The sequence below is a fragment of the Dipodomys ordii genome, unplaced genomic scaffold, assembly GCF_000151885.1.
Source record: "Dipodomys ordii isolate 6190 unplaced genomic scaffold, Dord_2.0 Scaffold5, whole genome shotgun sequence".
Lineage (NCBI taxonomy): Eukaryota > Metazoa > Chordata > Mammalia > Rodentia > Heteromyidae > Dipodomys > Dipodomys ordii.
Genome location: NW_012267221.1, coordinates 21,884,000 through 21,911,276, shown reverse-complemented (window position 1 = coordinate 21,911,276; position 27,277 = coordinate 21,884,000). Strand labels below are relative to the sequence as shown.

Below are 27,277 nucleotides of genomic sequence, written 5' to 3'. Positions count from 1 at the left end.
TTGGGGCCTGAACTCTGGGCCTAGGTGCTATCCCTCAGCTCTCCAGCTCAAGGCTAGCACTTTACCACTTGAGCCACAGCACCACTACCGGCTTTTTCTGCTTATGTGGTGCTGAGGAATCAAACCCAGGGCCTCATGCATGCAAGGCAAGCACTCTACCACTGAGCCCCCTTCCCAGCCGTAAGATGCTAAACTTTTGAAAATAAATTTAACAGTGCATTAAAATAATCTCTGTATTTCTACTGAAAATCAGGAACAAGTAGTTCATAAAGTACAGCATATCTACATAAAGATAATGCATAATAACAAAGAAATTTAATGAATACAGTAATTTTTAATCCTGGAAAATAACTAAACTTGGGAAATGACTATAACAAACTCTCATTTGTTGTGAAGAAACTAAAAACCTTCCCTTGAAAGTATCATTAGTGGGACTGGGAAGGTGGCTCAGTGGTAGAGTGCTTGCCTTGCATGCATGAGGCCCTGGGTTCGATTCCTCAGCACCACATAAGCATTAAAGTCAGAAGTGGCACTGTGGCTCAAGTGTAGAGCGCTAACCTTGAGCTGAAGAGCTGAGGGACAGTGCCCAGGCCCAGAATTCAGGCCTCACGAATGGCAAAAAAAAAAAAGAAAGAAAGTATCATTAGCTTATGAGGTATTTAAAGGAATACTAGTATATTGTATAAGAAAAGGTATGAAATGAATAATTTTAATCCTAAAATTGAATTAGTCTTCATAATATATAACATTCCATACATTACGTTACATATTCTAGTATTATACATTATGTTACTACCTTATAAGATAATTCCATAATATTTCTAACTATAAAGTTTTAATTTTTTTCAAATGAAAGTATTCATTACTATTTACCTCCAAAAACAGTACTGCTAGATTTGCCATTTTTGCAAAGCACATCTCAAAATTCAAATTGGCAAGTTTCATGTTTCTTTCCATTGCTAATGAAAACTTATTTGCTTAAAAACTGATTACAAGTTTTGACTTTATGGTTCATCCAACTGTCTTACATTTCTTCATGTTTTCTCTTCTAGATACTCATTACTAGTCTGTATCTTTAATCAGAGGTGCTGTCTTAAAAGAGATTTCCTGGGGAGGATATTTAACTTCCTGGTTTTCAATCAGCTGTTTATTTTAACTAGCTGTATTTACCCTCATTTCAATTGTCATAAGAAGTAAAAAATACATTGTTAAGTATAGTTAGTATTTGTGTATATGTGTGTATGCATGCTTTTATAGAAATAGAGAAATAAGTGGTAACATGATCTTTGGAAGAAAGGTGAAATCTTACTAAACTTTTGAAAAGCAAGTCTCAATATGTTTGCAGAATCTTAAAACAAACATGAAATAAAGTTTCCCTGGGAAGATAAAAAAGTTCAGCAAAACTCAGAAGTACTCTTAATATTTCCTTTGAAATTACTTCTTATTCTTGATATTTTATATCTTAATTAGCAGAATTTAATTGCTTATTGGGATGGAATAAGGCTGCTTAAACTGAACTGTCTAGAGTTTTCAATTATTGAATGAAGAATTAAACTCAACAAAATGTTTTGTACTATAATCAAAACATTCACATTAAAAACCAATATCACATTTGCTTAAACAGAAAACATATAAATGCATTAAAATCTCTACTTGTAAAATAATTATCACAAATCACTTAACTACTTTTAAAGTGTGACAATTAAAATATTATTTTTAAAAATTTCCCTAATTTACAACAGATAATTTCTATGCCATTTAGATATTAAAATCAATGCAGCTAGAATCTTTATAAAGCAGTGACAGTTTTCAGACACTGAGTATATTCTACCATTAAAATATTGTAAGAAAATTACCATACCTAGATCCCACGGCGCCATCTCCAGAGTCTTGGCTCCCAGCTTCACTTGGTGTGCTCACCGATTTGGAGGATGGAGACATAGGAGGAGGGACTAAATAGTGAAATAGACAGGTATCCGCTGTTACTACACGGAGAGGTTGCTCAGCTTATGACGTTTCAAAAATAATTTAACATGAAGTAATTAACAGAAAAGGAAAAAACAATGACAAACCAAAAAATGAAAATATATGAATGAAAAAGAACAGTAGAAAGAAAAGGGAAAAGACAAAGTTAACAATGCATGCTAAAGATTCATGCTATTTCTCTGGCAAAATGCATTTGGGCTTTATATTTAAAAAAGAAAACAAGGCAAGACTATGAAGGATGCAGCTTCATCTCACCCATCATGAAATGTGGCCACTAATTTTCAAAGGAAAGCATTCCTTCTCCTCTTTCCAACTTCTCACTTTTAAGATTACTAGATTATAAATATTACTATTTTACTTAAAATTGCTGCCAAAATTAAAACCTTGAATGCCACTCCATTAAACAATTTATGTTGATTTTCCAAGATTTAAAATATTGCTTTTTGTCTAACTTTTCAAAAATTAACATTTGTAATTATTTTATTCCTCTCCCAACACTGAGAAAAAGGACAATTTAGAGAAATAACTACAGCAAAGGAATAGTTCCTTTAAAAGGTCCATTAGTTTCCAGCAAATCGGGTGAAAATGCCATAAAATAAAACAGGCCATAAAATAGCATGCCTTCGAAACATGATGCATAACATAAAGTGATGCATGCAAATTAAACAAGGCAAGACTTATGGTAACTTCCTTACCCCAGTATTCAGAAAAAACTGAAGTGTACAGACAAAGGATACAGACACCCAAAATATTCTTAATCCCTTCTTAGAGAATAATACATTTTCATAGTATATAAAACAAATAGCAAATGCTTTCTACTAAATTATCAACTTTTAACACTATTTAACAGCAGTTGAAAATGCACATATCATGCTATGACGTTTGGAAAACTTTTTTCATTATTGTTATAGGAAGTATAAAAGGATCATCACTGCCATCTCCTGGCTAACTTTTACCATAAATGTCTCCAACCCCAAGTATCTTTCAAAATAATGTTTACTGTACTATATATTAAGTGATTTTGAGGTGAAAGCCCTTCTCTTAATAGTCTACTGAAGAAAAGGTAAGTTCCTAATTATGGAACTAAAGAAATATTTATTTAATAAAAATCTATGTTTTTGGAAAAATCACATTCATTGAACCCTTAAAACTATTGAAGGGATTAAATATGTACATGTGGTGTAGTAAAAACAACTGGTTTATCATCTAACAAAACATACACATTATGATGAATTATATCCTAAACAGATACAAAACTGATTTTTCTGTTTTCTTTTCTATTTATTTATTTATTTTTTGTGTGGGTCATAGGGCTTGAACTCTAGTCCTGGGTGCTGTTCCTGAGCTCTTCAGCTCAAGGTGAGTGCTCTACCACTTGAGCTACAGCACCACTTCCAGTTTTCTGGTGGTTAATTGGAGATAAGAGTCTCACAGACTTTCCTGCCCGGGCTGGCTTTCAACTGTGATCCTCAGAACTCAGCCTCCTGAGTAGTGAGGATTACAGGCGTCAGCCACTGATGGTAGGCTTTTTTTCTAAATAGCATATCCTATTGGTAACCAATATGATTAAAAGAAGAAAAATATCACTAGAATGTTTGTTTCCTGAGATATAGGAGTTAGTTCTTGCTTAAATTTCAAAGGCCAAAAGAAAATCAGTGTTCTAATTTTATGATCAAATATATCAATTATAATGTCAACCACAGAAAGCTTTATAGTTTCATATGTATTTTACATTGAACTAGAAGATGTGTAATTCTAAGTAGCTCAAAATGACCTAAATATAAAGTAAAAGAATATTATTGCCCCCTAACTTCTGACAGGTTACATTTCCCATCTTTCTTTTTGTCCATGACTCATTGAGTCTTCCCCTAGTTCAAGTCCCAACTAATACAGGAATAAAGTGTAATAGATGCTTACCTATTGTAAACACAAATACACCTTTAAATTATAGTGAGGCTCTACAATACTTTCATATTAAAGATTTTCAAAGAAAAAATGTTATATTCTTTTAAATATATACTTCATACTTGAGAAAATAATTTTAAGTATACATAATATACTGTATAACTTGGAAAGATTGGTCAAAATTAGGAAATCCTATTAGCATACTTATTTGTGATGAACCTTAGGGTCTTTGTCCAATATGTTTTTTCCTCTTTTTGGTGATTTCAGCTATCAATGATTACACTCAGTAAGTTCAGCAATATTTTACTTGGTTAAGATGTATTTTAAAATGTTGATGAAAATTCTTTAAAGGAACAAACTAAATAATTACATAAACATAAACAGATAATTTAACCCATCCAGTTTTGAAATAAAAACTTCAGTAAAAAAAAGTTATTAGGGCTGGGAAGGTGGCTCAGAGGTAGAGCGCTTGCCTTGCATGCATGAGGCAAAAAGAAAAAGCAAAAAAGAAAAAAGCTGGAAGTGGCGCTGTGGCTCAAGTGGTAGAGTGCTAGCCTTGAGTTGAAGAGCTGAGGGACAGCATCCAGGCCCAGAGTTCAGGCCCCAGGACCAGACAGCCCCCCCCAACCCAAAAAAAGGAAGTGGTGCTGTGGCTCAAGTGGTAAAGTGCTCGCCTTGAGCTGAAGAGCACAAGGACAGTGCCCAAGCCCAGAGTTCAAGCCCCACGACAGACAAAAAAAAAAAAAAAAGTTATTAAGAGCATTGTGCTACCAAACTATCACAGTTTCTTAGCAACTAAGCTAGACATGATGGCTCATGCCTATAATCTTAACTACTCAGAGGCGGTTGAGGAGATTTTTGAGGCTAGCTGGGACATGAAGTTCACAAAATAAAAAGCTGGGTAGTATGCACCTATATGGCAGTATGCACCTATAATCCCAAGTAGGAAAATCATAGTCCAGACTGCCTAAGTTAAACACACACACACACACACACACACACACACACACACACACACACACACACACACACACACACACACACACACACACACACAAAAGAGAGAGATCTTATTTAAAAAATAATGGAAGCAAAAACGATTGGGGGGGGGGGAGTTGGCTCAAGTTGTAGAGTTATGGCTAGCAAGTACAAAGCCCAAAGTTCAAATCCCAATATAAAACAACAAAAAGCAATTAGATAAAAAAAATTCGATTCCAAAACTATATTCTTTGTGTTGATGGAAAGGACTTATTAAAAACACTTACCAGCCAAGTCAAGTGGTGGTGGCTCACACCTGTTATCCTAGCTACTCAGGAGGCTGAGAGCTGAGGACCGAGGTTGAAACCCAGCCCAGGCAAGAAAGTCCATGAGACTCTTATCTCCAATTACCACCAGAAAACCAGAAATAGCACTGTGACTCAAGTGGTAGAGCACTAGCATTGAGCTGAAGAGCTTAGGGACAGCGCCCAGACCCAGAGTTTAAGCCCCACAACCACCACCACCAACAACAGCAAAAAAAAAACCCCAAAAACAAAAACAAAAAACTTCTTAGCTATTATCTTGCTACTAATTTCATTTTGCAATAATATGGTTATACCACAGAAGTGACAAATACAGAAAATTACTATTACTATCATTGTAATGGAAGAATGTTAATGGGAGTAACAGGAAACGTAGATATTATTTGGCAACTCCTACATTTTAACCCAAATTAGTTCTCTGAAAAAAAATCAAAGAATACAGTAATTATTCAATAAGGCAACGAAAGCCACTATATTCTAAATTCAACAAACCCTGACAATAAAGCATATATTCAAAGAGGGAATATAACCTTAACTTATAGGCTCTAAAATGTAAGAAAAAACCCATTTCTGGAATTAGTTTTAAAGGATAGCTTATGAGTTCATTCAGCTTTGAAAATAATACAGGCTAGTAATAACTAGCATTAGCCAAGTATTTGAAATTGGCTAGTAATAACTAGCATTAGCCAAGTATTTGAAATATGATTAGTTTAATAAGAACAGTGACTTCATCATATTATGTTTACTCCATGATTCTAGGTTAAAAAGTCTAAAATAGGCTTTAAATTGTACAAAATAAAAGCACATAAGTAATTTGAATGTATTAATGAATGTATGCCTCTTAGAAATTTATAGCAAAGATACTGCCTACTCCTTTATTTGAAAACCAAGGAAGAACTGTATAAACTTTAAAAAGGAAATATATACCAAAAAAGCCTTCCCTTTCACAGAAATAATACTGAAAGGCTGAAACTCTTTTAACTCACTAGGACAGAAAGCCAATGAAGAAAGCCTTTCCTGTCAGCTAACATCTTGGCTCTTCAAGTTTTATATCCTTGAAACATCTAGAATATTTTTAAAGTGTAAAGGTCCTGAGAATGAAGTTCAATTCAGAATCAGCCCTAAGTCTGAGTCTACACAGAAGCCTTAAGCGGAAAAGAGCTTACACTGTTCAATTATTAGTAGAAGCTAAGTCTTTGGTAAGTAGGGGCTTTTAGCAGAAGGACAGAGAGAGCCCACCAACTTGAATGTAGTGAAATGGGAAGGAATAAGTTTCACAGATAACTCAAAGTTCTGAGATGTGGCATTACCATTATGCCCCCTTGTGGATACATGTGCTCTTAGACTGAACATTAATATTTAAATATTTAAATTATTGTTTGTCCTTCGGAAAGATATTGCTTTAAATATCAACCATTGGAAATATTTATTTCTCCATTTCCCATGTTCTTTCTTCTGATAATAAAGATTAAATGTTAAATATTCTCTTTACTAGATTTCAGAGGATTAAATTTTGAAAAAAGAAAAAAATATAGGATTAAAATATCATAAACGGCAAATACTCCTGTCATAGAACAATTTGTAAAAATTAAGCTATACTTGCCAGGAGCTGGTGGCTCATGTCTGAAATCTTAACTACTCAGCAGACTGAGATACAAGGATCTCAGTTTGAAGCCAGCTGGGGCAGGAAAGTCTGTGAGATTTTATGTTTAATTAACCACCAAAAAGCTGAAAGTAGAGCTGTGGCTCCAGTGGTAGAGTGCTAGTCTTGAGCAAAACAACTTCAGGGACATTGTTCAGGCCCTGAGGTCAAGCCCCAGGACTGTTCCCTGTGTTTTAACCACCTCCAAAAAAAAAAAAAAATTAAGATACATTTGAAAAAGCAGACGTGGCAATAATAGAAAATATTCAATCTACAAATGTGATTTAAAAATATTCAAAAGTTGAAAGAAAGTAACAAAATAGACCAAAATAGAATAAAATAGACTAAAAACTTATAATAATGTTTATTATGCTCCATTGGTTGATACAGGCTAAGAGTACAAACTAATGAATAATACCTGCTATTCCACTCACATGAATCTCAGACTCCCCCTCAAAAGAGCAAAAGACAACATAAAAAACAAGCAAATAACCTAAAAATAAGAATTTACCAGCAAACAGCAAAGATGATGCTGTCTTAAAAAAATTGTTTTAGGATCTGGGAAGTTGGCTCAGAGGTAGAGTACTTGCCTCTCATGCATGAGGCCTTGGGTTTGATTCCCCAACACCACAAAAACAGAAAAAAGCTGGAAGTGGCGCCATGGGTCAACTGGTAGGGCGCTAGCATTTAGCTGAAGAGCTGAGGGACAGTGCCAAGAGTTCAGGCCCCACAAATGTTTTAGTAGAATAAAAAGGTGTAAAATTCATATGAAGACATCAACAGATAAAGTTTTGTTTTAAAGTCCTGTCCATCATTCTAGGAATATTTTCTATTTCCAAAATTTTGAAAACCATTTAATAAATACTCAAGGATATTTCTATAGTGAAAAAAAAATCCAAGTATCCTAGGTCATGATATAAAATAATTTTTTACTGTGGGTTATTGTTTTTTTTTTTTTAAAAAAGAAAGAGCTGAGAGTCTGGGAGTGTGGCTTACTGACAGAGTGCTTGCCTTATATGCATGAAGTACCACATGAACAGAAAAAGCCAGAAGTGGTGCTGTGGCTCCAGTGGGAGAGCACTAACCTTGAGTAAACAAAAAGTTCAGGGACAGTGCCCAGGCTCTGAGTTCAAGCCCTAGAACTGGCAATAAATAAATAAATACAATAAACATAAACTAAAAAGGGCTTTATCTTGTTTCTTTATCTTGTCTTTTATCTTGTTTTTTTTTTATATCTTTGTGTTATATCCTTTATCTTGTATTCTTCAAGTCAAATTATAAACTGGACATAATAACTGGAGCTGTAGGCATATTTTAAGGATTATGAAATGCATTTAGCAAATTCATAAAATGGTGTAAAATTATTATGCCTTTAGTAATTAATCCAAATATACAAAAACTTAAAAATCTTTCAGTAACTACTCTTTCAGTAAAACTCCTTTAATAACTAAGATTCCAAAACATATTTTATATAAAAAATAACTATTTTCTACATTGCCTCTCAATGGCTTTATTTAAAATCAATACTGAAACTTAGCAACATTTTCTTTATTCTCCTTTCTCATATTTCTCCATTCATATACAAAAAAGCAACATAAATAAAAACAATAAAAGAATAATCTGTGTTGTGTTCTTCTAAAATTTAGTCTCATTAAGTATATGTTACATAAATACAAAAACATAGTACTTATACTACTACAGTAGTTACATCATGTAAAAATCACTTATTTCTAGTCTTACTTCAGTAAAATGCAATCAATTTGCTATTGGCTAGTGGTTATTGTTACTTTAACCTTTTTCAAATCTCCTCAAGAGTCTTAAAAATCTCTCAAAAATCAGGCACTACGGGCTCATGCCTATAATCCTACCTACTCAAGAGAATGAGATCCAAGTATTGAGGTTCAAAGTCAGCCCAGGTAGGAAAGTCAGTGAGACTCTTATCCCCACCAAAGCCAGAAATAAAAATGTAGCTCAAATGGTAAAGTATTAGCCTGGAAAAACAAAAAGCTCAGGAACAGCACCCAGGCCCTAAGTTCAAGCCCTAGTGTATTAGCACACACAAAAAAGAAAAAAAAAAAGAAAATTAGTATTATCTAAAAAGGATTACAACTGACAACTGAAAACTGGTGTCAGTTATGATTACATAAGCTAGTATTCAATTTTTATAATAACTTGACTTAATACCCCACCTAGGAGACTATTATGAACATGAAAATACTATTATAAACTTGAGGCCTCATATAACCTGGCCTTTTCCTCCCTCTTGCTCATTTCAGTACAATCACACCAGCCTAACCTAACTAGAGTCTAGTCCTCAGAAACTTTGCACTTGCTATTTCCTCTACCTGGAATGCTGTTACTTTCAAAATTAACATGGCTGGCTCCTTGCAGTCTTTCTGGTCTCAAAGCCCATTTTCACAGACCTTTTCCTATAATCTATCTGAAGTGATGCCTCTTGGTCTCTTTCCATATTGATGGTAATTTGTCTTTATTACAAGAGCGTAACCTCCCAAAGAACAAGGCTCAATAAATATTGTGCTCAATATAGTAACACATAAATCCTTTCTTTAACACTAAAACTTCAGGATTGTAAAAAAGGAACTCTTTGGGGGGACCAATAGGAGACAAGAGAGGAAATAAAAGGTGACTATGCTTGAAGTACATTATACATAGGTATGAAACCCATTCAAAACTAGATTGTGCAGTGTGGAAATATCACAACATAAGCCTTCAAACTTCAAGACTATGAAAGACTCTGAGCTAGAAAAACCACTCAGCTTAGCTAAGCCACTTCCAAATTCTTGACTAGAAGAAAATGTGAGGAAGAATTCAAGTTTTTTGCTTCATTAATTTTTTTCAGTATTTTGGAGAAGAATGAAAAAAGAAGAAACAGAAACCTTAAGTAAACTATAACAACAAAAATGAAACACTAATTCCTGTTCTCTGTCCCTTGGGAAAAGTTATAGTAAAGGCAGTTGTATGGTTGACTTCTACCAATTTTTTAAGAAACAAGTAACAGCTTCTACAAATTATTCTAGAAAACAGCAAAAGGAAAAACTGCCCATTTATTTTAAAACTATATCCATGATGGCCAATGAACATGGATAGTATACAAAAGTAGCAAATTTAACTTATAAGTATGTATAACATAAAACCATTTAAATATTTACATTTTAAATATTTGTAATGTAAACTATAAATACTAAACTAACTTAAAGTACATGCAAAATTTCAGCTGTGTCTATTAGTACTTCTGTTGAAATAAAAGTCTGCTTTCTAATAGATGACCTATTTAGGGTAACTTAACTACACAGACTTAGTTGTTGAGGGCAAACTTTCTTTTATGAAAGAACTTCAGCCATTAAGTACAGAAAAAATGGTAGAATTGCAATACCAATTTTGCAACTCTTAATTAAATAATCTGACTTAGAAAAGGATCATCAATGCGTTTTAATAGTACTAAGTTCAAAAGCTGATGGACAAAAGTATTTCATATGGTATCAAAATATCAACTTCAGATATTTCTTACTAATCACAGTGATGAAGAAATCTAACTATCATAATCACAACCAAACAATCTTAGCATTAATTATATAGCTCAAAAATCAGACAATATGTTACTGTTGTGTTGCAATATAAACTATACATCATGAGCCAGGTGCCAGTGGCTCATGCCTATAATCCTAGATACTCAGGAAGCTGAGATCTGAGGATCATGGTTTAAAGCCAGCCTGGGTAGGAAAGTCCGTGAGACTCTTATCTCCAATTAACCACCAGAAAACCAGAAGTGGTACTGTGGCTCAAGTGGTAGAGCACTAGCCTTGAGCTGAAGAGCTCATGGACAGTACCCAGGCCCAGAGTGCAAGCCCCCACAACCAACAAAAACAAAAACTATACATCATGACCTAATGACTTATGAAATAAAATCTTGCCAAAGATGTTCAGTTTAAAGTGAATCAACATTTTTTAAAAACAGGGTTTTACTACTGTAGTTCAGGCTAGCCTCAAGCTTGTAATCCTCCTGTCTTAGCTAGTGCTGTGATCACAAGCATGTACTACCATGCTCAGTCAATCAAATGTTTGTTTTTAAATCAAATTTCTAGTTCAGAGAAAATATAAGGGATAAAGGAATAAACGTTAAATGTGAGAAAATGGACAAATACAGGAGATAGGACATTCTACAAACCAAATGACCTACAGTCTTCAACAAGGATGTATTAGAAGGCAAAAACAAATATATGTGTAAAGAATGTTTCAGATGTAGAAAGAATAAAAACATGTAACTAAATGCATGGTAGAGTACAGTAAAATTTGGAAAGGAAACAAACATTTTGTGTGTATGTTTGCTAGTCCTAGAGTTTGAACTTGTGGCCCTGGGGCTGTTGCTGAGCTTTTTTTGTGTGTGGTGGTTGTTCAAGACTTGCACTCTACCACTTGAACCATAGCTCCACTTCTAACTTTTTGGTGGTTAATTAAAGAGTTCCATGGACTTTCCTGCCCAGACTGGCTTTGAACCATGACACTAACATCTTAGTCTCCTGATTAGCTAGGATTACAACAGGTGTGAGTCATCAGTGCCTGGTTAACAACCAGTAAAAGAAAAAATCTAAAAAGAAATTTACAACGTCGGTCGGGGGGAGGAAGGGGGGGAGCAGAAGGTTGGGATTGGGGGGGAGGGGGGAGGCTGGGAAGGGATGTGAAGGGTAAACCAAAGGAGGAGGCTGCAATGCTTGGTAAGAAATGTACGCATTATCCTGCCCATGTAATTGTAACCCCTCTGTAGAGTATGTTCACAAATAAAAAATAAATAAATCAATTAAAAAAAAAAGAAATATCCATAAATATATAAGTAACTTAATGTAGGTCAAAACTGATATGAGGTATCAGTGGAGGAATAGACTATTTAATAAATGGAATTGAGAGATTTACCTAAGTTATATGGATTTAGAAAAATAAGTTTCTAAAAATACAACCCAATTATCTAAATGTAAAGGGCAAACCTACAAAACTAATAGAAAAAATAATATAGAATACATTTATATCCTCAATGTAGGAATACTTCTTTTTCACAAAAGGGAAGAATACCGAAAGAAAGAAAAAAATGGTGTGAATTGGTAGATTTGACCATACCAATGAAACATTTTGTTCAATAAAGGAAACTAAAACCAGAGATAACAAGTAATAGATTTGGAGAAGGTGTGTTTTTTTTTTAAAAACACTAAAATATGAAGTCAATACATCAGAAGATAAATAACCCCAATAAAGAATAGGTAAAAATAATAAATTATACAATACCAGAAAAGAAAACTTGAATGACTAAATTGGTATATGAAAAGACAGCAAACTTCTTTGTAATCAGACAAATGTATATTAAAACATTATAGATCAATTTACACACATGAAGTTGGCAAAAATGAGAAAGCTGGTTAATATTCAGTAATGATGTGCATAAGGTAAAAATGCTAATTTTCCTGTACTGGTAGTGGAAGGTAAACTTCTGTAGCCAGGCTTGAGAGTGGTATGTAGAATCTCAGTAAGCCTATACAAAAAGACACAGCAGCAAGTTAACTCTTGGGCATTGGTCCCAGAGAAATTCTTACAATTCTCAAACAGAAAAAACATACTATGTACAGTGTTGCTTATAAAAATATAACAAAAGGACAGACGCAGTCTTAGTGCACAGTACTGGGGGAATGCAAAAGAAAAATATAATATTTGAGGGAATACTATGTATCAGTCACAAATAACTGTACCATGGAATAAACAGAATGAGATATGAGCACAATGCCACTTACCGATATCAAAAGTGTGCATACATAAAATGTAAAACCCTGAGAAATGTAAACATTTGGAAGTCAGAACTCAAAAACCTATGTATGTAAAAATACAAGAGTGTGAGTTGGGAAGGCAGCTCAGTGGTAGAGTGCTTGCCTCTCATGCATGAGGCCCTGGGTTCGATTCCTCAGCACCACATAAACAGAAAAGGCCGGAAGTGGCACTGAGGCTCAAGTGGTAGAGTGCTAGCCTTGAGCTAAAAAACTGAGGAACAGCCCCCAGGCCTAGAGTTCAAGCCTCAGGACCGAAAAAATACAAGAGTGGGTGCTATATGCATTGATGTATGAATGGAACTGGAGATGGGGAAAGAGAGCAAAACATATACATACAAATCCCTAAAGAATGATCTTGGAAGAATCAAAAATGGAGGTGGGCTATGAATTAAGAAATATGAACAGCCAGGCACCAATGGCTAACACCTGGAATCCTAGCAACTCAAGACGCTAAGCTCTGAGCATCACAGTCTAAAGCCAGCTTGGACAGAAAAGTCCATGAGACTCTTATCTCTAATTAACCACCAAAAATCCTGAAGTGGAGCTGTGACTTAAATGCAGAAATACTAGTCTTGAGCAAAAATGGTTTAACAAGGGCAGTGCCCTAGGCCCTGAGTTCAAGCCCCAGTACTAGGACAGTAAAAAATAAATAAATAAAAACTAAGGTACTTCAGTGTTCAATAAAGAAAAGCAATGCAAGTGAGAAGAAGTAACAACAACCAGGCATCAGTGGCTCACGCCTGTAATCCTAGCTACTCACAAGGCTGAGATCTGAGGATCATAGTCCAAAGCCAGCCCAGGCAGGAAAGTCCATGAGACTCTTATCTCCAATAGACCACCAGAAAACCGAAGTGGCACCGTGGCTCAAGTGGTAGAGTGTTAGTCTTGAGCTGAAGAACTGAGGGATAGTGCCTGGGCCCAGAGTTCAAGCCCCACAACAGACAAAAAAAAAGAAATAAAAAAAGTAATAACCAAGCAGACCAAAAGAATAATCTGGGGCTGGGAAGGTGGCTCAGTAGTAGAGCGCTTGCCTTGCATGCTTGAGGCCCTGGGTTCGATTCCTCAGCACCACATAAGCAAAAAGAAAAAAGCCAGAAGTGGCACTGTGGCTCTAGGGGTAGAGTGGTAGCCTTGAGCTGAAGAGCTGAGGGACAGCACCCAGGCCCAGAGTTCAGGCCTCACAACTGGACCCAAAAAAAAAAAAAAAAAACCAAAAGAATAATCTGCTTTTTCCTCTGGATAACTTTTAGAAATATCTAAAATACCAACAGCTATGTGGCAGCTACACAACAGACATATAATATTACTATCCTTGGTGCATGTCTCCCAGACTAAATGAATTAGCCTACTAATTAACCCCAAAAATTTATATCTTTAAAAGACGGTGGTTGTGTTAAACTAAAATATATACTACATTAACTGCATCCAACACAGATCTAGTTTATTTAAGTAAGTATTAAATGCTTTTTGATATATAACTAGACTGACTTTAGTATCTCTTGTATGTCAGCCACTTGGTCTAGTATAGCAATTGAAGTAAATGCCTCAAAAAGAGAATAATAGCTACCAATATTAGCTCCCTTACTAGTACTGATAGTAGAACACTTTAAGTTTCTCCTCTTATTCCTTCACTTTTGAGCTCTGATGATAGGACTTTGATATGTTACATCTCTCTTTACCTCATGAAACGTATGTGCAACTAAGATCAGAAAATATCTTTGAGCTTAACACAGCATAGCACACAAAACTTACTCAATAAATATTTGTTAAAAGAAATTATTGGTTTAATAACAAAAGTCAGCTGGTGGTTTAATATGTTAGGGAATATACTTAATCATGCAACTCGTAAACTAATAAAATAGTTCTAGCACATCTGCAAAAACAATTACAAATAAATAATTCTTAAGACACAAAGAAATATACAAAAATCTATCAAGTCAACTCACCTCAGCTATACCTGATTTGAACAGAATATATGCCTATCTCTCATAAATGGATATACTCTTATCCTTACCAATGGGGGATTCTGGCGTTAGCCCCATGCTTTGAAGCAATGCTTCAGCTTCTCTTCTCTTTTTTTCAAGATCTGATTCTTCTTGCACAGGAGCAACAGCTTCCTTCTTCTCATCAGTCTAAAAATTTTGAGATAAAACCTCAAGTTTACATATGATATAAAACATTTCTATTTGCAAAAATATATTTTTTAAATAATATGGAATACTTTTAGGGGGCAAAATTAGTTTTTAACACAGACTAAGTGTGAGTTATTCTTATTAGTCACGTTTATGTATAATGAAGGAGTTTTCCACAAGTGTTCCAGACAGGTAAATTTGTAAGTGCAGTTAAGTTTTAATTCTCTGTAGAGAATTGAAATTTTAAATTAATGACCACTGACAGGACAGTAGAAAGCCTATCCACCTTCGGTGGACAAAAGCTTAGATAAAACATGTGTAAAAAGATTACAAAATCCTTTATTCTTTACAATAAAAATGCTTAGCTATCAATGTCACACAACACTTAAAAAAAGAAGGTAGATTTAAGATACAATAAATTTTGTAAATGGACAATTTGATTTGTTGAAAAAAAGCTCCTATGTAAAATCTTCACTGAATTTGTACAACTTTATATACAGAATGTTTATTAGGGGGCTTGGAAGGTAGCTCAGTGGTAGAGCGCTTGCCTTGCATGCCTGAGGCCCTGGGTTCAATTCCTCAGCACCACATAAGCAAAAAGAAAAAAGCCAGAAGTGGTGCTGTGGCTCAAGTGGTAGAGCGCTAGCCTTGAGCTGAAGAGCTGAGAGACAGCGCCCAGGCCCCAGAGTTCAGGCCCCATGACCGGACCCAAAAAAAAAAAAAAAGAATGTTTATCAGAAGCTCTTCTAGATTAAGATTTTTATTTCAATTGTTTAAAGTACAGGTCTTAGGCTCTGGTAGCTCCTACATGTAATACTAACTACTCAGTGTAAGAAGCCTTCATTACCATCCCAAGGGACCATGCAGAGGCAGGCAGGCACAGGATAATACTAACATTCTGGAGGCTGAGATCTGGGAACCGTGGTTTGAAGCTAGCCCTGGCAGACAACCCCAGAAACTCTTATCTCCAGTTAGTGAGCAAAAAACCGCCAGAAATGGATGCATGGCTCAAGGATAGTACACCATCCTTGAATGGAAAAGCCAAGCAAGAACACAAAGTCCTAAATTTAAGCCCTAGTACCAGCACAAAAACAAACAAAAAACCCAGTAAGTATGGTCATATTTATTGTATTTAATTTTTTAACTTAAGAGAAAAGATCTTGGGGCTGGGAAGGTGGCTCAGTGGTAGAGCACTTGCCTTGCATGCATGAGGCTCTGGGTTCGATTCCTCAGCAACACATAAGCAAAAAGAAAAATGCTGAAAGTGGCGCTGTGGCTCAAGTGGTAGAGCACTAGCCTTGAGCTGAAGAGCTGAGGGACAGCGCCTAAGCCCAGAGTTCAGGCCCTACGACCAGACCCCCCCCCAAAAAAAAAGAGAAAAGATCTTGCTATGTTGCCCAGGCTTGCGTCAAATTTCTGAGTTTAAGAGACCCCCCCCCCAACCTGGGTGCCACGTGGCTCATGCCTGTGATCCTAGCTACTCAGAAGGCTGAGATCTGAGGATCAGAGTTTGAAGCCAGCCCAGACAGAAAAGTCCATGAGACTCTATTCTTCAATTAGCCACAAAAAATAAAAAGACCAGGAAAAAAAAAAGAGAGAGAGAGAGAACTTCCAGCCTCATCCTCCACAGCAGCTGGGATAATAAGCACATTTTACTATACTCAGCTTTCAGGTCTTATTTTACCAACAAAATGGAAGGCTGAGATTGGTTAAAACTAAAACTTTTTTATAGTACAAAATATTTTTGTTATGAAAATTTTTGCCCACTTTTATTTTAGCCATTTACAGCAAAGACTTTAGCTAACCTGGATAAACCTTACCACTCAGATTTTTCAAATAAGTTTGATCTTTCAAGGAGCAGATACATATATTTATCTCCAGTGATGTCAACTAGACAATTAACTACTCATATAATGGATGAATTTGGTTAGCTGTACTAATCCACAATATCACTGTAACTTAAATTCATAGAAAATTTCAACAAGCAAACAGGCTGGGTGCTGGTGGTTCACACCTGTAATCCTAATATTCAGGAGGCTGAGATCTGAGGATCACGGTTCAAAGCCAGCCCAGGCAGGAAAGTCCGTGAGACTCTTATCTCCAATAAACTCTTATTTCCACTAGAAACCCAGAAGTGGTGCTGTGGCTCAAGTGACAGAGCACTCGCCTTGAGCTGAAAAGCGTAGGGATAGTGCCGAAGTCCAGAGTTCAAACCCCATGACTGACAAAAAACAAAAAGATAGTAAACAGCTATGTTACCAAGCTGACTTCACTGTATACCTGATATAGTAGTTTATTTTACTTTTGCTGGTCCTGGAACTTGAACTCAGGGACTGGGTACTGTCCCTGAGCTTTTTGTTTGGGGCTTTTGCTTTCTCTACTACTTGAGCCTCAGCTCCACTTCTGGATTTTTGGTGGTTAATTAACCTTAAGAAATGCACCAACTGGGGCTGGGAAGGTGGCTCAGTGATAGAGCGCTTGCCTTGCATGCCTGAGGCCCTGGGTTCAATTCCTCAGCACCACATAAGCAAAAAAAGAAAAAAGCCGGAAGTGGCGCTGTGGCTCAAGTGGTAGAGCACTAGCCTTGAGCTGAAGAGCTGAGGGACAGCGCCCAGGCCCAGAGTTCAGGCCCCACAACCGGACCCCCCCCCCAAAAAAAAAAAAAGAAATTCACCAACTTTCTACCCAGGCTAGCTTTAAACTGCAATCCTTATCTCAGCTTCCTGAGTAGCTAGGATAACAGAGTGAGTGAGCCACCAGTGCCCAGTTGTAGAGCTACAATTTAGTATCGTTGAATTATCCTTTATAGAGTTTTATAAACTTTAAATTAGACATAAGTCACTCAAACGATATCGTTGAGAGGTTATTTTATGGCCATACTTAGAAAACAAAAATCAAACCAGGCACCAGCAGCTTACATCTGTAATCGTAGCTACTCAGAAGGCAGAAAAGTTTGCCAGATTCCATCTCTTATCAGTGAAGCCAGTCTGGAATAATGGTTCAAATAGAGTACAGGCTATGAGCAAGAAAGCCCAGTGAGAAATCAAGGCTCTGAGTTCAAACCCCAATACTGTCAAAAGGGGAAGAGGAAAGGGAAAGGGAAGGGGAACGAGAGGAAAGAACAAAAGGGAAAAGCAAAAGGAGAAAAGAAAAGGAAAAGAATTTGCATTTATCACACATTATCCTGTATAACAGAAAAATCAAATATTTAATTATTTTGAAATTATTACACACAGGTAAAGGACTTAAAATAGAAATTCACTTATTTGATATACTTTTTTTTTGGGGGGGGTCCTGTATATATGTTATATATGTTATACAGGATGACGTGTGATAGCAAAAGTCCAAATACAGAAGTACCTCGTTCACTTTTATGATAGTGTCAAACCTACTCAATTTGTAAATATGTCAATGATTCATAATAAAAGAGGTAAATACAGTAATAACAGTTTGTTATTAATATTATCCATTCTGACAAATTGGCAGATCAGACTAATAGAATATTCAGATAAATAAGCACAGAGTCCAAATTAAGTCATACATCCTATTTTTTTTTTTGTCAGTCATCGGGCTTGAACTCTGGGCTTGGGCGCTGTCCCTGTGCTCTTCAGCTCAAGCCAGGTGCTCTACCACTTGAGCCACAGCACCACTTCAAGTTTTATAGTGGTTTATTGGAGATAAGAGTCTCACAGACTTTCCTGCCCAGGCTGGCTTTGAACTTCGATCTTCAGGTCTCAGCCTCCTGAGATCTGAACTAGGATTACAGATGTGAGCCACCCTCGCCCAACTCATACATCCTATTTTATGAGCTATATTATATCCTTTACTTTGGTATAGAAAATAGATTTAATTTACTTATGTAAATCAAAGTTCTATAAATCAAATATTAGAAATGAAGCAATCTATATGAAAGTTTCACTTAATAAGAAAAAAAATCAGATTTTACACTTGCCATTCTTACATATTTCATTTCTTTAAAGATTCATTTATAGTGCGATATTTGCAGTAACCAGCACCGTATTTTTAACTATTTTGAAATTATTACACACAGGAAAAAGTACTTAAAATTATAATTCACTTATTTTATATTGAGTTTATTTTTTAAAAATCAACATACTTCCTTTTTCTTCCTTTCTTCTTCTTTTCTCTTCTTTTCCTCTCTAATTTGGGCCAATCGCTGCTTCTTCCGTTCCAACTCGGCCTTTAATTCACTTTTGTCCGACATGTTTATGATCTTAAGAAACATAATCATTTACAATAATCATTACATTGGCAAAAGCAGCATACTTAAAAAAATTAATACTTCAATAAAACTATGTAGGGATTAGAGAAGTGGCTCAAGTGGCAGAGCATCTACTTAGCGAGACTGAGCCTTGAGTTCAATTCCAGTACCAAGAAAAATTTAAAAAAGAAGAGGTCCAGGTACTTCAATGCTATCTGATGCACAAAGCATCTTAATCAGTGTTACCCTTTCCATCATACCCTTCCTGGCCCATTTATCCCAACCCCATCCATTTTGTCAAGTTTTCTGATTCTGCATGTTTATCTATGACAATATATTAAGGCACTGGAGATGAAGGCCAAAACTAGTGTTTAAACAGAAGACAAGGCTGGAAATTACAAAGCTTAAGTCTTAAGTGATGCAGTACAGATCAAAACTCATTAACAGAATTTTGCATTCAGTCCTAGCAACCAGCAAAAAAAAAAAATTCCTATAAACTCTGAAAGTGCCATGGCCATGTTAATATTAAAGAGAAGCAAAAGAGAAACTATCATCATTAATAATCAAGTGGAATGACTTCTATTTTTCTACAATAACATCTTGGCTTTTTATTGCACTTTTAGTACAATTATTTGTAAATGCACCTGAAATATTTACATATTCGATTATAATTTATTTGAAATTAGGGACTATATTTTAGTTACTTTCACAGTATCTACCAAAATGATATAAAATTAAAATGATACTGGCTAAATGGAATCATGAGTAAGGTAGACAGCGTTACAAACAAGAACTTCGGAAAGACAACTACATAAACACAATTTCATCTTCGATTGTAGGAAGCACTAATAAACTAGAAGTTTTGTGGGGGGGGGGGCGGTGAGACTTGAACTCAGGGGCCTGGGCACAGTCCCTGAGCTCTTTGTCTCGGAGCTAACACTCTACCAGTTTGCGCCACAGCTCCACTTCCGGTTTTCAGTGGTTAATTGAAGATATGAGTTTCACAGGCACTTTTCTGAACAGGCTAGCTTTGAACCGCTACCCTCAGATGTCAGTCTCTGGTGTGTCCAGGAGTACAGGCGTGAACCACGGGCGCCCGGCTAACTGGAAAAATAATTTAGGGGATGAACAAACTAGGAGCCTGAAATTTGTATCCTCTACATTACTGGTTTAATACGGAGTGATCAATCTCTGTCAACGTTTTAAGTATTAAGTGCTTTAGTTCAAGAAAACTGGAAGAATAGTTTCTGGAAAACTGTATTTAGAAGGTGTTAGCACAATTATCCAGGCCGGGAAGGTGGCTCAGTGGTAGAATGCTTGCCTGGCATGCATGAGGCCCTGGGTTCGATTCCTCAGCACCACATAAGCAGAGAAAGCTGGAAGTGGCGCTGTGGCTCAAGTGGCAGAGCGCTAGCCTTGAGCTGAAGAGCTGAGGGACAGCGCCCAGGCCCAGAGTTCAGGCCCCACAACAGACAAAAAATAAAATAAAGATACTGCAATACTCCGTAAAGACTGATATGCGAGTTGACTTTCCAAGAGCACAGAACGAGTTCCCAGAGGACATCCCTCAACCAGGAGTGATTTGAAGAAAAAAAAAAAAGAGAGGGACTTCATGAGAACTTGTTTCCTACTCCGGCCGATCGACACCTCTACGAAGTTTCCCCCTGCACTGTGGAGAACGTCCATACTCTATGCAAGGCTAGGCAAGCTGTCCTGCTCGGCAGGTCATGCCAGACAGTCGGGAGTGCGTGGCCTGCCCATCCATCTTCAAAAGGAAGGGGACCCGGGGCCTCCGCTCCGCAACTGACGTGTTGATTTCTATAAAACGCGGGAGGAGACAAACCCTCCTGGATTTTGCGCCACGAGCTCCTCGCGTCGGACGAAGGGAACTACGACCCACCGACGCGGCCACGACCTTTCTTCGTAAGATGGCACAGGCCGTCCCACCGGAAGGAGCTGGGAGGGCGCGGTCCGGAGCGGGGCGCCGGGGCAGGGCCGGGCCGGGGCGCGCGCGCTGCCACCCGGTGTCCGCGGCCCGGGCGCGGCTTCCCCGGCCTCCCGGCGCCCGCCAGCTCCCCGGGCCGCTCCTTCCGACGCCGCGCCGGCTGTCAGCGCCGTCGGCCCGGCGCCCCCCGCGGGCCCACGCCGGGCCCGGAGGCCTCGGAGGCTCGGGAAGCAACGGTCAACCCACCTGTCAGGTGGCTGGGTGGGGAGTGTTCTCACGCCGGCAGCCTCTCGGAACCGCACCCCGCCGGAGCCCCAACTCCAACTGTGGTCACCACCGGCTCGGCGGCTTCCCCGAGCACACAAAGAGGGATGGGCGGCGGCCGCTACGGCGACAGCTGAGGGACAAACCACCGCACCACGACGAGGTCGCTCTCACAAACAAGGGCTTGTGGAGCCGAAGTTGGTAGAGGGGTGGGGGAAACACACTCCAGAAATCCCACCTGCTAGGGAGTGGAGGGTGCCGCCACGTCTCTGCCGTCAGCTGGGGAAAAGGACGCGTTACACCCCGAGCCTGAGCCCAGCACGTACCACAGCCGCCCCTTCAAACTGAGCTCGCCCGGAAGGACTACAAGCCCCAGCAACCAGGCAAACATCCCTGCGCGCAGCAGTGCACTCTGGGAGTTTGGGGGCATTGCTTTTCGCAAGGTATGCTGGGATATGTAGTGTATCCTCGTCCTTAGCGTTGCCATCATGAGGCTTTCGAGAGTTCAACGAGAAGCTTCCAGCCCTCCTCTTCATTGTATTCTTTCCATCGGACAGTGTTCACATTGTATGTGGTTGTATTTCACAACGTTTGACCTCACATTGGCTGCATTTTAAGGAGAATGATTTTCTGTGACGAACCTGAAAACTGTGATTAGAACACTTTTTTTTTGGGGGGGTGCCTATTGAGGCATCAGGTGGCATCAGAAGCAAACTCTAAATAAATTTAAACATGCTAGTTGCTGTGGTAAATCTTCTCTAGTTAGGTTGTTCAGACTTCTCTCAAGAGAGTTTTGGTAAGAGCCATTTTACTACTGTTGGAATTGAACAAAGAATGATTTCCACACTTAGCCGGGTGTCGTGTATCACGCCTGTCATCCTAGCTACTCTGAGGGTCACAGGTGGAGGCCAGAAAATCTGTGAGACTCTCATCTCCAATTAACTACCAAAAAGCCAGAAATGGAGCTGTAGCTCAAGGGGTAGAGTGCTAGCCTTGAACTGATAAAGCTCAAGAACGGTGCCCAGGCCCTGAGATCAAGCCCAGGAGCGGCACAAAGAAAAGGAGGGGGGGGGAGGAAGGAAGGAAGGAAGAAAGAGGAAGGAAGGGAGGGAGGGAGGGAGGAAAAGAAAAAAACATTTCTACACTTGTCAGACTTTTAGTATGTGCAGAAAGCAAGTTCTTGAGGCACATGGCTTGATACACATGGTTGGAAGCTTCTTGAATAACTCGAAGCATTATTTTGTGTCGCCAGTCTGGAATACTGAGGAGCTACACATTGCCGCCTCTCCCTTCTCCTTCTCGCCCGCGTGTCAACTGCATGCCTCAGAAGTACTTGTGGCCTGGGAGAGGAGACAGCCCAGGGGCATAGAATGACAGGAGGACCAGAGAGGTTCATTTACACTACCTACACAGCAAGGGTCCCGGCTAGATCCCAGCACCCACACAGCCTCCGCCGCCACACCTCCGAGCCTCCAGAGGAGGCCCCGAATGACCTCCCGAGGCTTGCCCTGGCCTCCACAGGCCTGCCCTGCTCCGGCCAGCTTTCCCCTCCTGCCCTCTCTCCTCCACTCCAAACCCCTTCCTCCACGCTAACTTCCTAGCTAACTAACGGCTTATTCCTAACGGTCCTTCTAACGGTTTTCCAACTGCCATTTGTGCTCCTCCCCCAAGATGCCCACTGTCCAATCACCTCCTGACAGCTCACCATGTGGGGCTCGGCGCTCCACCCCTCCAGCAGCATGCCACGCCCCTTTCAGCGGCACGCCCCACTCCTTCGGCGGCATGCCTCGCCCCCTTTTGGCGGCATGGCACACCCCTCCGGTGGTGCCCCGTGGGGCGGTGACGTCAGTCAGTGGAGCGGTGAGGCTCACCTATTGATGTTCCGCCCCTTCCAGCAGGCTGGACCAGGGGCCACGCATGGGTTATTACAAAATTACATTTGAGAAAGAAAACTTCCAATGTTAAGACTTCCCTCCATAACTCAAAGTTTCACAACTGTACACATTTGGTTTCCTTATTTCCTGATTATTAGATTTTATTCGCTTGAAAAGTTGTGAACACTGGGTGCTGGTGGCTCACACCTGTAACCCTGGCTATTTAGAAGTCTGAGGACTGAGAATCCTGGCTCAAAGACAGCCCAGGTAGGAAAGTCCATGAAACTCTCATTTCTATCAAAAAGCCAGAAGTGGAGCTGTGGCTCAAGTGGTAGAGTGCTAGCTTTGAGCACAAAAGATCAGGGTCAGAGTGCAGGCCCGTGTTACCCAGGTCCGATGCAAAAGCACACGCACATGCACCCACACACACAAACACACACACAAATTATTAGTTGCTCACCATGTGCCAAGAATGGTGGTACAGGTTGTATATAAGAGCTTCCAAAAGGGACAAAGGCAGGGTTCTCAGTTTAACTAAGTATTATGGTAAGATTAAGTAAGGAAGCAACAGAAACACCTTGGAAAGGAAAACTTTCAGTAGGAGGTAACCCCTGAGCTGAATCTTAAGTTCTGGAAAGTTGAGTTGAAGTTAACCAGGCAAGAAAGATTCAGGAAGGCATTGTCAAAGAAAAACTATGGTTAAAGTACAGATTTGAGTTTGGAAATTATCAGAGATATAAATAGGACTAACTTGTTGATAGAAATAAAGGGAGCATTGGATTTGAAAAAGAACCAACTTCTGGAAATTAATATCATAAATGAAATTAAAAACAACAGATAACATGCTAAAGAAAGTAATATAACTCATATGCCCAGCAAGAGGGACCCAATTTCTGGTGCCGGACCTTGCAGTCTGCTCTGGCCCTCATCTAGACTGAGCTTGCATAGCTATAACAGTTGGTTATATGGACTCTGTAAACCCACCTTCTAGATCACATTCCTGGCATCAGAAACCCCTGAAGTTCCCAGCTCATATAGCCCAAAATATGCCTATAGTTCCTTGCATAGACTTGTTCTCTACAATTATCCTGAAAGTTGTCTATGCCCTCATGGGTATAGTCAAGAAATTGCTCTTATGAGAGCTGGAGTGGAATTTGGATTAGATGACTATGCTCAATGCCTCTTCCAGTGTGGTACAGAAAGAGAGGCCTGGAGGTAGCAGTTACTAATTAGCTGTCAATGTGCTTCTCTATTATAGAGCAGAGCTCTAGGTATCTAAATTATAACATGATTTTTCTCAAGATAAGAGGATGGAATATATTTAGTTCTTTATTTTCTTGATTACTATCTTTTCAATGTATATATGGAATGTGATCTTTCATTTATATACCTACTAAAGGATTTAGAAATATTAGAACCAGGCCCAGAAGACAAAGTTTTGTATTGAAAAATTATATAAAGAAATTATCTAGTTGGGTATGTTGGCACTTGGGAGACAGAGGTTAGATTGTAAATTTGAGGCCAGCTTGGGAAATATAGTAAGGTATTGTTTCAGAAAATGAAATCACCTAAAAATATATCTGGAATGCAGAATAGAAAGGCAAAAAGATAAAATGAAAGAAAGCTATAGAGAAATACAGGATAAAAGATCATCTAACAAGCATTAGAAGTTCTGGAAAGGAACAAAGAAAGGAACAGAGGCAACATCTGGAAAGATATTTGTCCACAACTAGTGAAAATCACCAGTCCACAGATTCAAGAATTCCAGTTAGTTTGCAAATCGGATAAATTAAAAAGAATCTAGACCTGGAACAGCCGGGACACAGCAGAATTAAACTGTTATGCCCAACAGAAACAAATAGATCTTGGAAGTAATCCAAATTTCCATCAACAAGAGAATTGATCAGATTGTAATGTATCTATGTAATAGAATACTATTGGCAAGAGATTAACTACAAATGTTTGCAATGATATAAATAAATCTTGGAAACATCATACTGGTGAAAGAAGCCAGGCACAAATGACAACACACTATATAACTAGGTTAATATAAAATTCTAGACAAGGCAGAACAATAATGACAGACAGGGAATCATTAGTTACCTAGGACTACAATGGGGAGAAGAACTGACAGATGATGGTTACAAAAATGTTCTGGAATAATGGAAATGTGCTGATTACTATGGTTTACAATATGTTTTACATCAGGACTTCCAACTTCATTTTTTCTGCAGGTTGTTTTGGCAATTTAGGGCCTTTTGAGATTCCATACAATTGGCAAGTTTTCTGTTTCTGCCAAAATAAAGATGATTGGGATTTTGGTGGTATTCAATCTATAGATTGCATTGGGGTGTCTTGACAGCTTAACAATATTAAGACTTGCAATCTATGAACACAGAATGTCTTTTTATTTATTTAGATATTAGTTATAACAGTTTTTTTTCTGCTTGCATTCTTGGGTTTTTTTCCTTTCTGTTTCTGTTTCTTTAAGAGATAGAGTCCTACTATGTTTCTCAGACTAGTCCTAAACTCCTAGATAGAAGTGATTCACTTCTTTTCTAATTTGGATGACTTTTCTTTCTGTTTCTTGCCTAGAAGTTCCAGTTCAATATTGAATAGAAGCAGTGAATTCTCATTTAACGGAATTCCCATTTGTTCCTCATCTTAGAAAGGAAAGCTTTCAGTCTTATAAGCACTGCTTTATTAAAAAACCAAAGTAGCCCCAATCCTTTCATTTGATGAGTAGCCTAGGTTTTTCTATGCAGCATGAGTTCTCGAAGACCCCCAGTAATCTTCTTTGCCAGGGGAAACTATGTCAGCTTTGGGTTCCAGAGACTCTAGAATCTTGCCTTTAGGCAGGGATCTGAAAAGGGAGGGGAACTATGGATGTAATTTGGTTAATAGATTTGGCATCTGTGTATTCTCAGTCATGAGGCAAGTCTTAGAGAAGAGGGCTGTGTAAAGGAAATATTTATTGATCTTTTTCAAAGCTAGTTATGCAGTATGATGATCTCTTGTGATGCCAGGCAGTGGCAGCAAGCTGTAGCTCCCAGTCAGCCACTAAGTCCCAAGGGTATATAGTACTGGTACTCTGCAGTGTACTCTGTTGGTAATCTATAATGTTTGCTAGGGTAGGTATCCTTAATGAATTTTCCATTTAAGATATTTTAAATTTAGAGTGCATTTGTGGTGCTGCAACCCCTGTATAAAGTGAGGATCATCTAGTAAATAAGATCCTGAAGTATATTGATAAATTCCTTTCACAAACTTTCCCATGAATCAACATGTTAAATTTAAGTGTAAAGAACAGGATGCATTAGTGTTGAAAGGATGTGTTGGGAGGGTTACATTCTAAAATTTCCACAAAAAAAAATTGGTTTCGGTTGTGGGGGAAGTCCTGAGAAGAGGGTGTTTTCACTTAATAAGAGGTAATGGGTATATGGAACTGCCAGTTCTGACCAACAGATTCCAGGGTTACAGATGAAGAGTTGCCCATACAGTGATTGTTCCTTTATTTCACCCATGTGGTAAGGAATGAGTCTAATAATTACAGAGACAGTTTAATCAAAGATGTCTTTCCCCAACCTCTGTTTTTTATAGCTTCTAATTGGCCCAGAGCTTTCTCAAAGGAGTTACAGGAAAAGTAAGGACATATTCTAAAAGGTAGATGAGAAATTTAGAAGTACTAAGGTAAGTACATACAGGAATTCCTCTTAGCTTTTGCTAAGATTACTGTGAAAGGTCAGACACTCATAAGCCTGTGTAAACAACCACATAACCAGGGTTTTCCACAGATATTATTCAAACACCAGTAAAATATCCTGCAGCCCCACAGAGGCTCTAGGGGTCCCACATGGAACCTTTGACTAGATGCTGATTCTTTATGTCCTGAATTTTCTATCTCATTATAATTTAAAAAATCACTGGCAAGACAGATGTCTGTTTTTCAAATTCTAAGTTCTGATTAATAAAGGTAAAGGTATAGTTCTTCTATGAACTTCAGTGCTACAAAGCCATTACGATTAGCCTAGTATAGTTGATTATGTGATGATGGCCAATGATGTGTAAATACTGATAACTTAGAATGGTTATTTTTGTGTAAGAGGAAGAACCATCTACATTTGTGTGTTCTTTTTGCAGGGTTGCCCAAAATGAGAAATAATGAATAGAGAAGAGAT

General features: G+C 38.2%; 1 protein-coding gene across 4 annotated transcripts in view; it reads right to left on the bottom strand.

Moving 5' to 3' along the window:
• Positions 1-21,569, bottom strand: part of Dync1i2 (dynein, cytoplasmic 1, intermediate chain 2) — a 52,822-nt gene extending 31,253 nt beyond the window's left edge. For 2 of the 4 annotated variants that reach the window (XM_013029178.1, XM_013029197.1), the window contains exons 1-4: positions 21,208-21,454; positions 18,912-19,028; positions 14,677-14,794; positions 1,862-1,952 (exon numbers count right to left, since the gene is read on the bottom strand). In XM_013029178.1, the coding sequence (XP_012884632.1) occupies positions 1,862-1,952; positions 14,677-14,794; positions 18,912-19,019 (317 nt within the window). In that variant the 5' untranslated portion in view covers positions 19,020-19,028; positions 21,208-21,454. The other 2 variants (XM_013029192.1, XM_013029185.1) reach the window with 2 other exon arrangements.
• Positions 21,570-27,277: the final 5,708 nt, after the last annotated feature.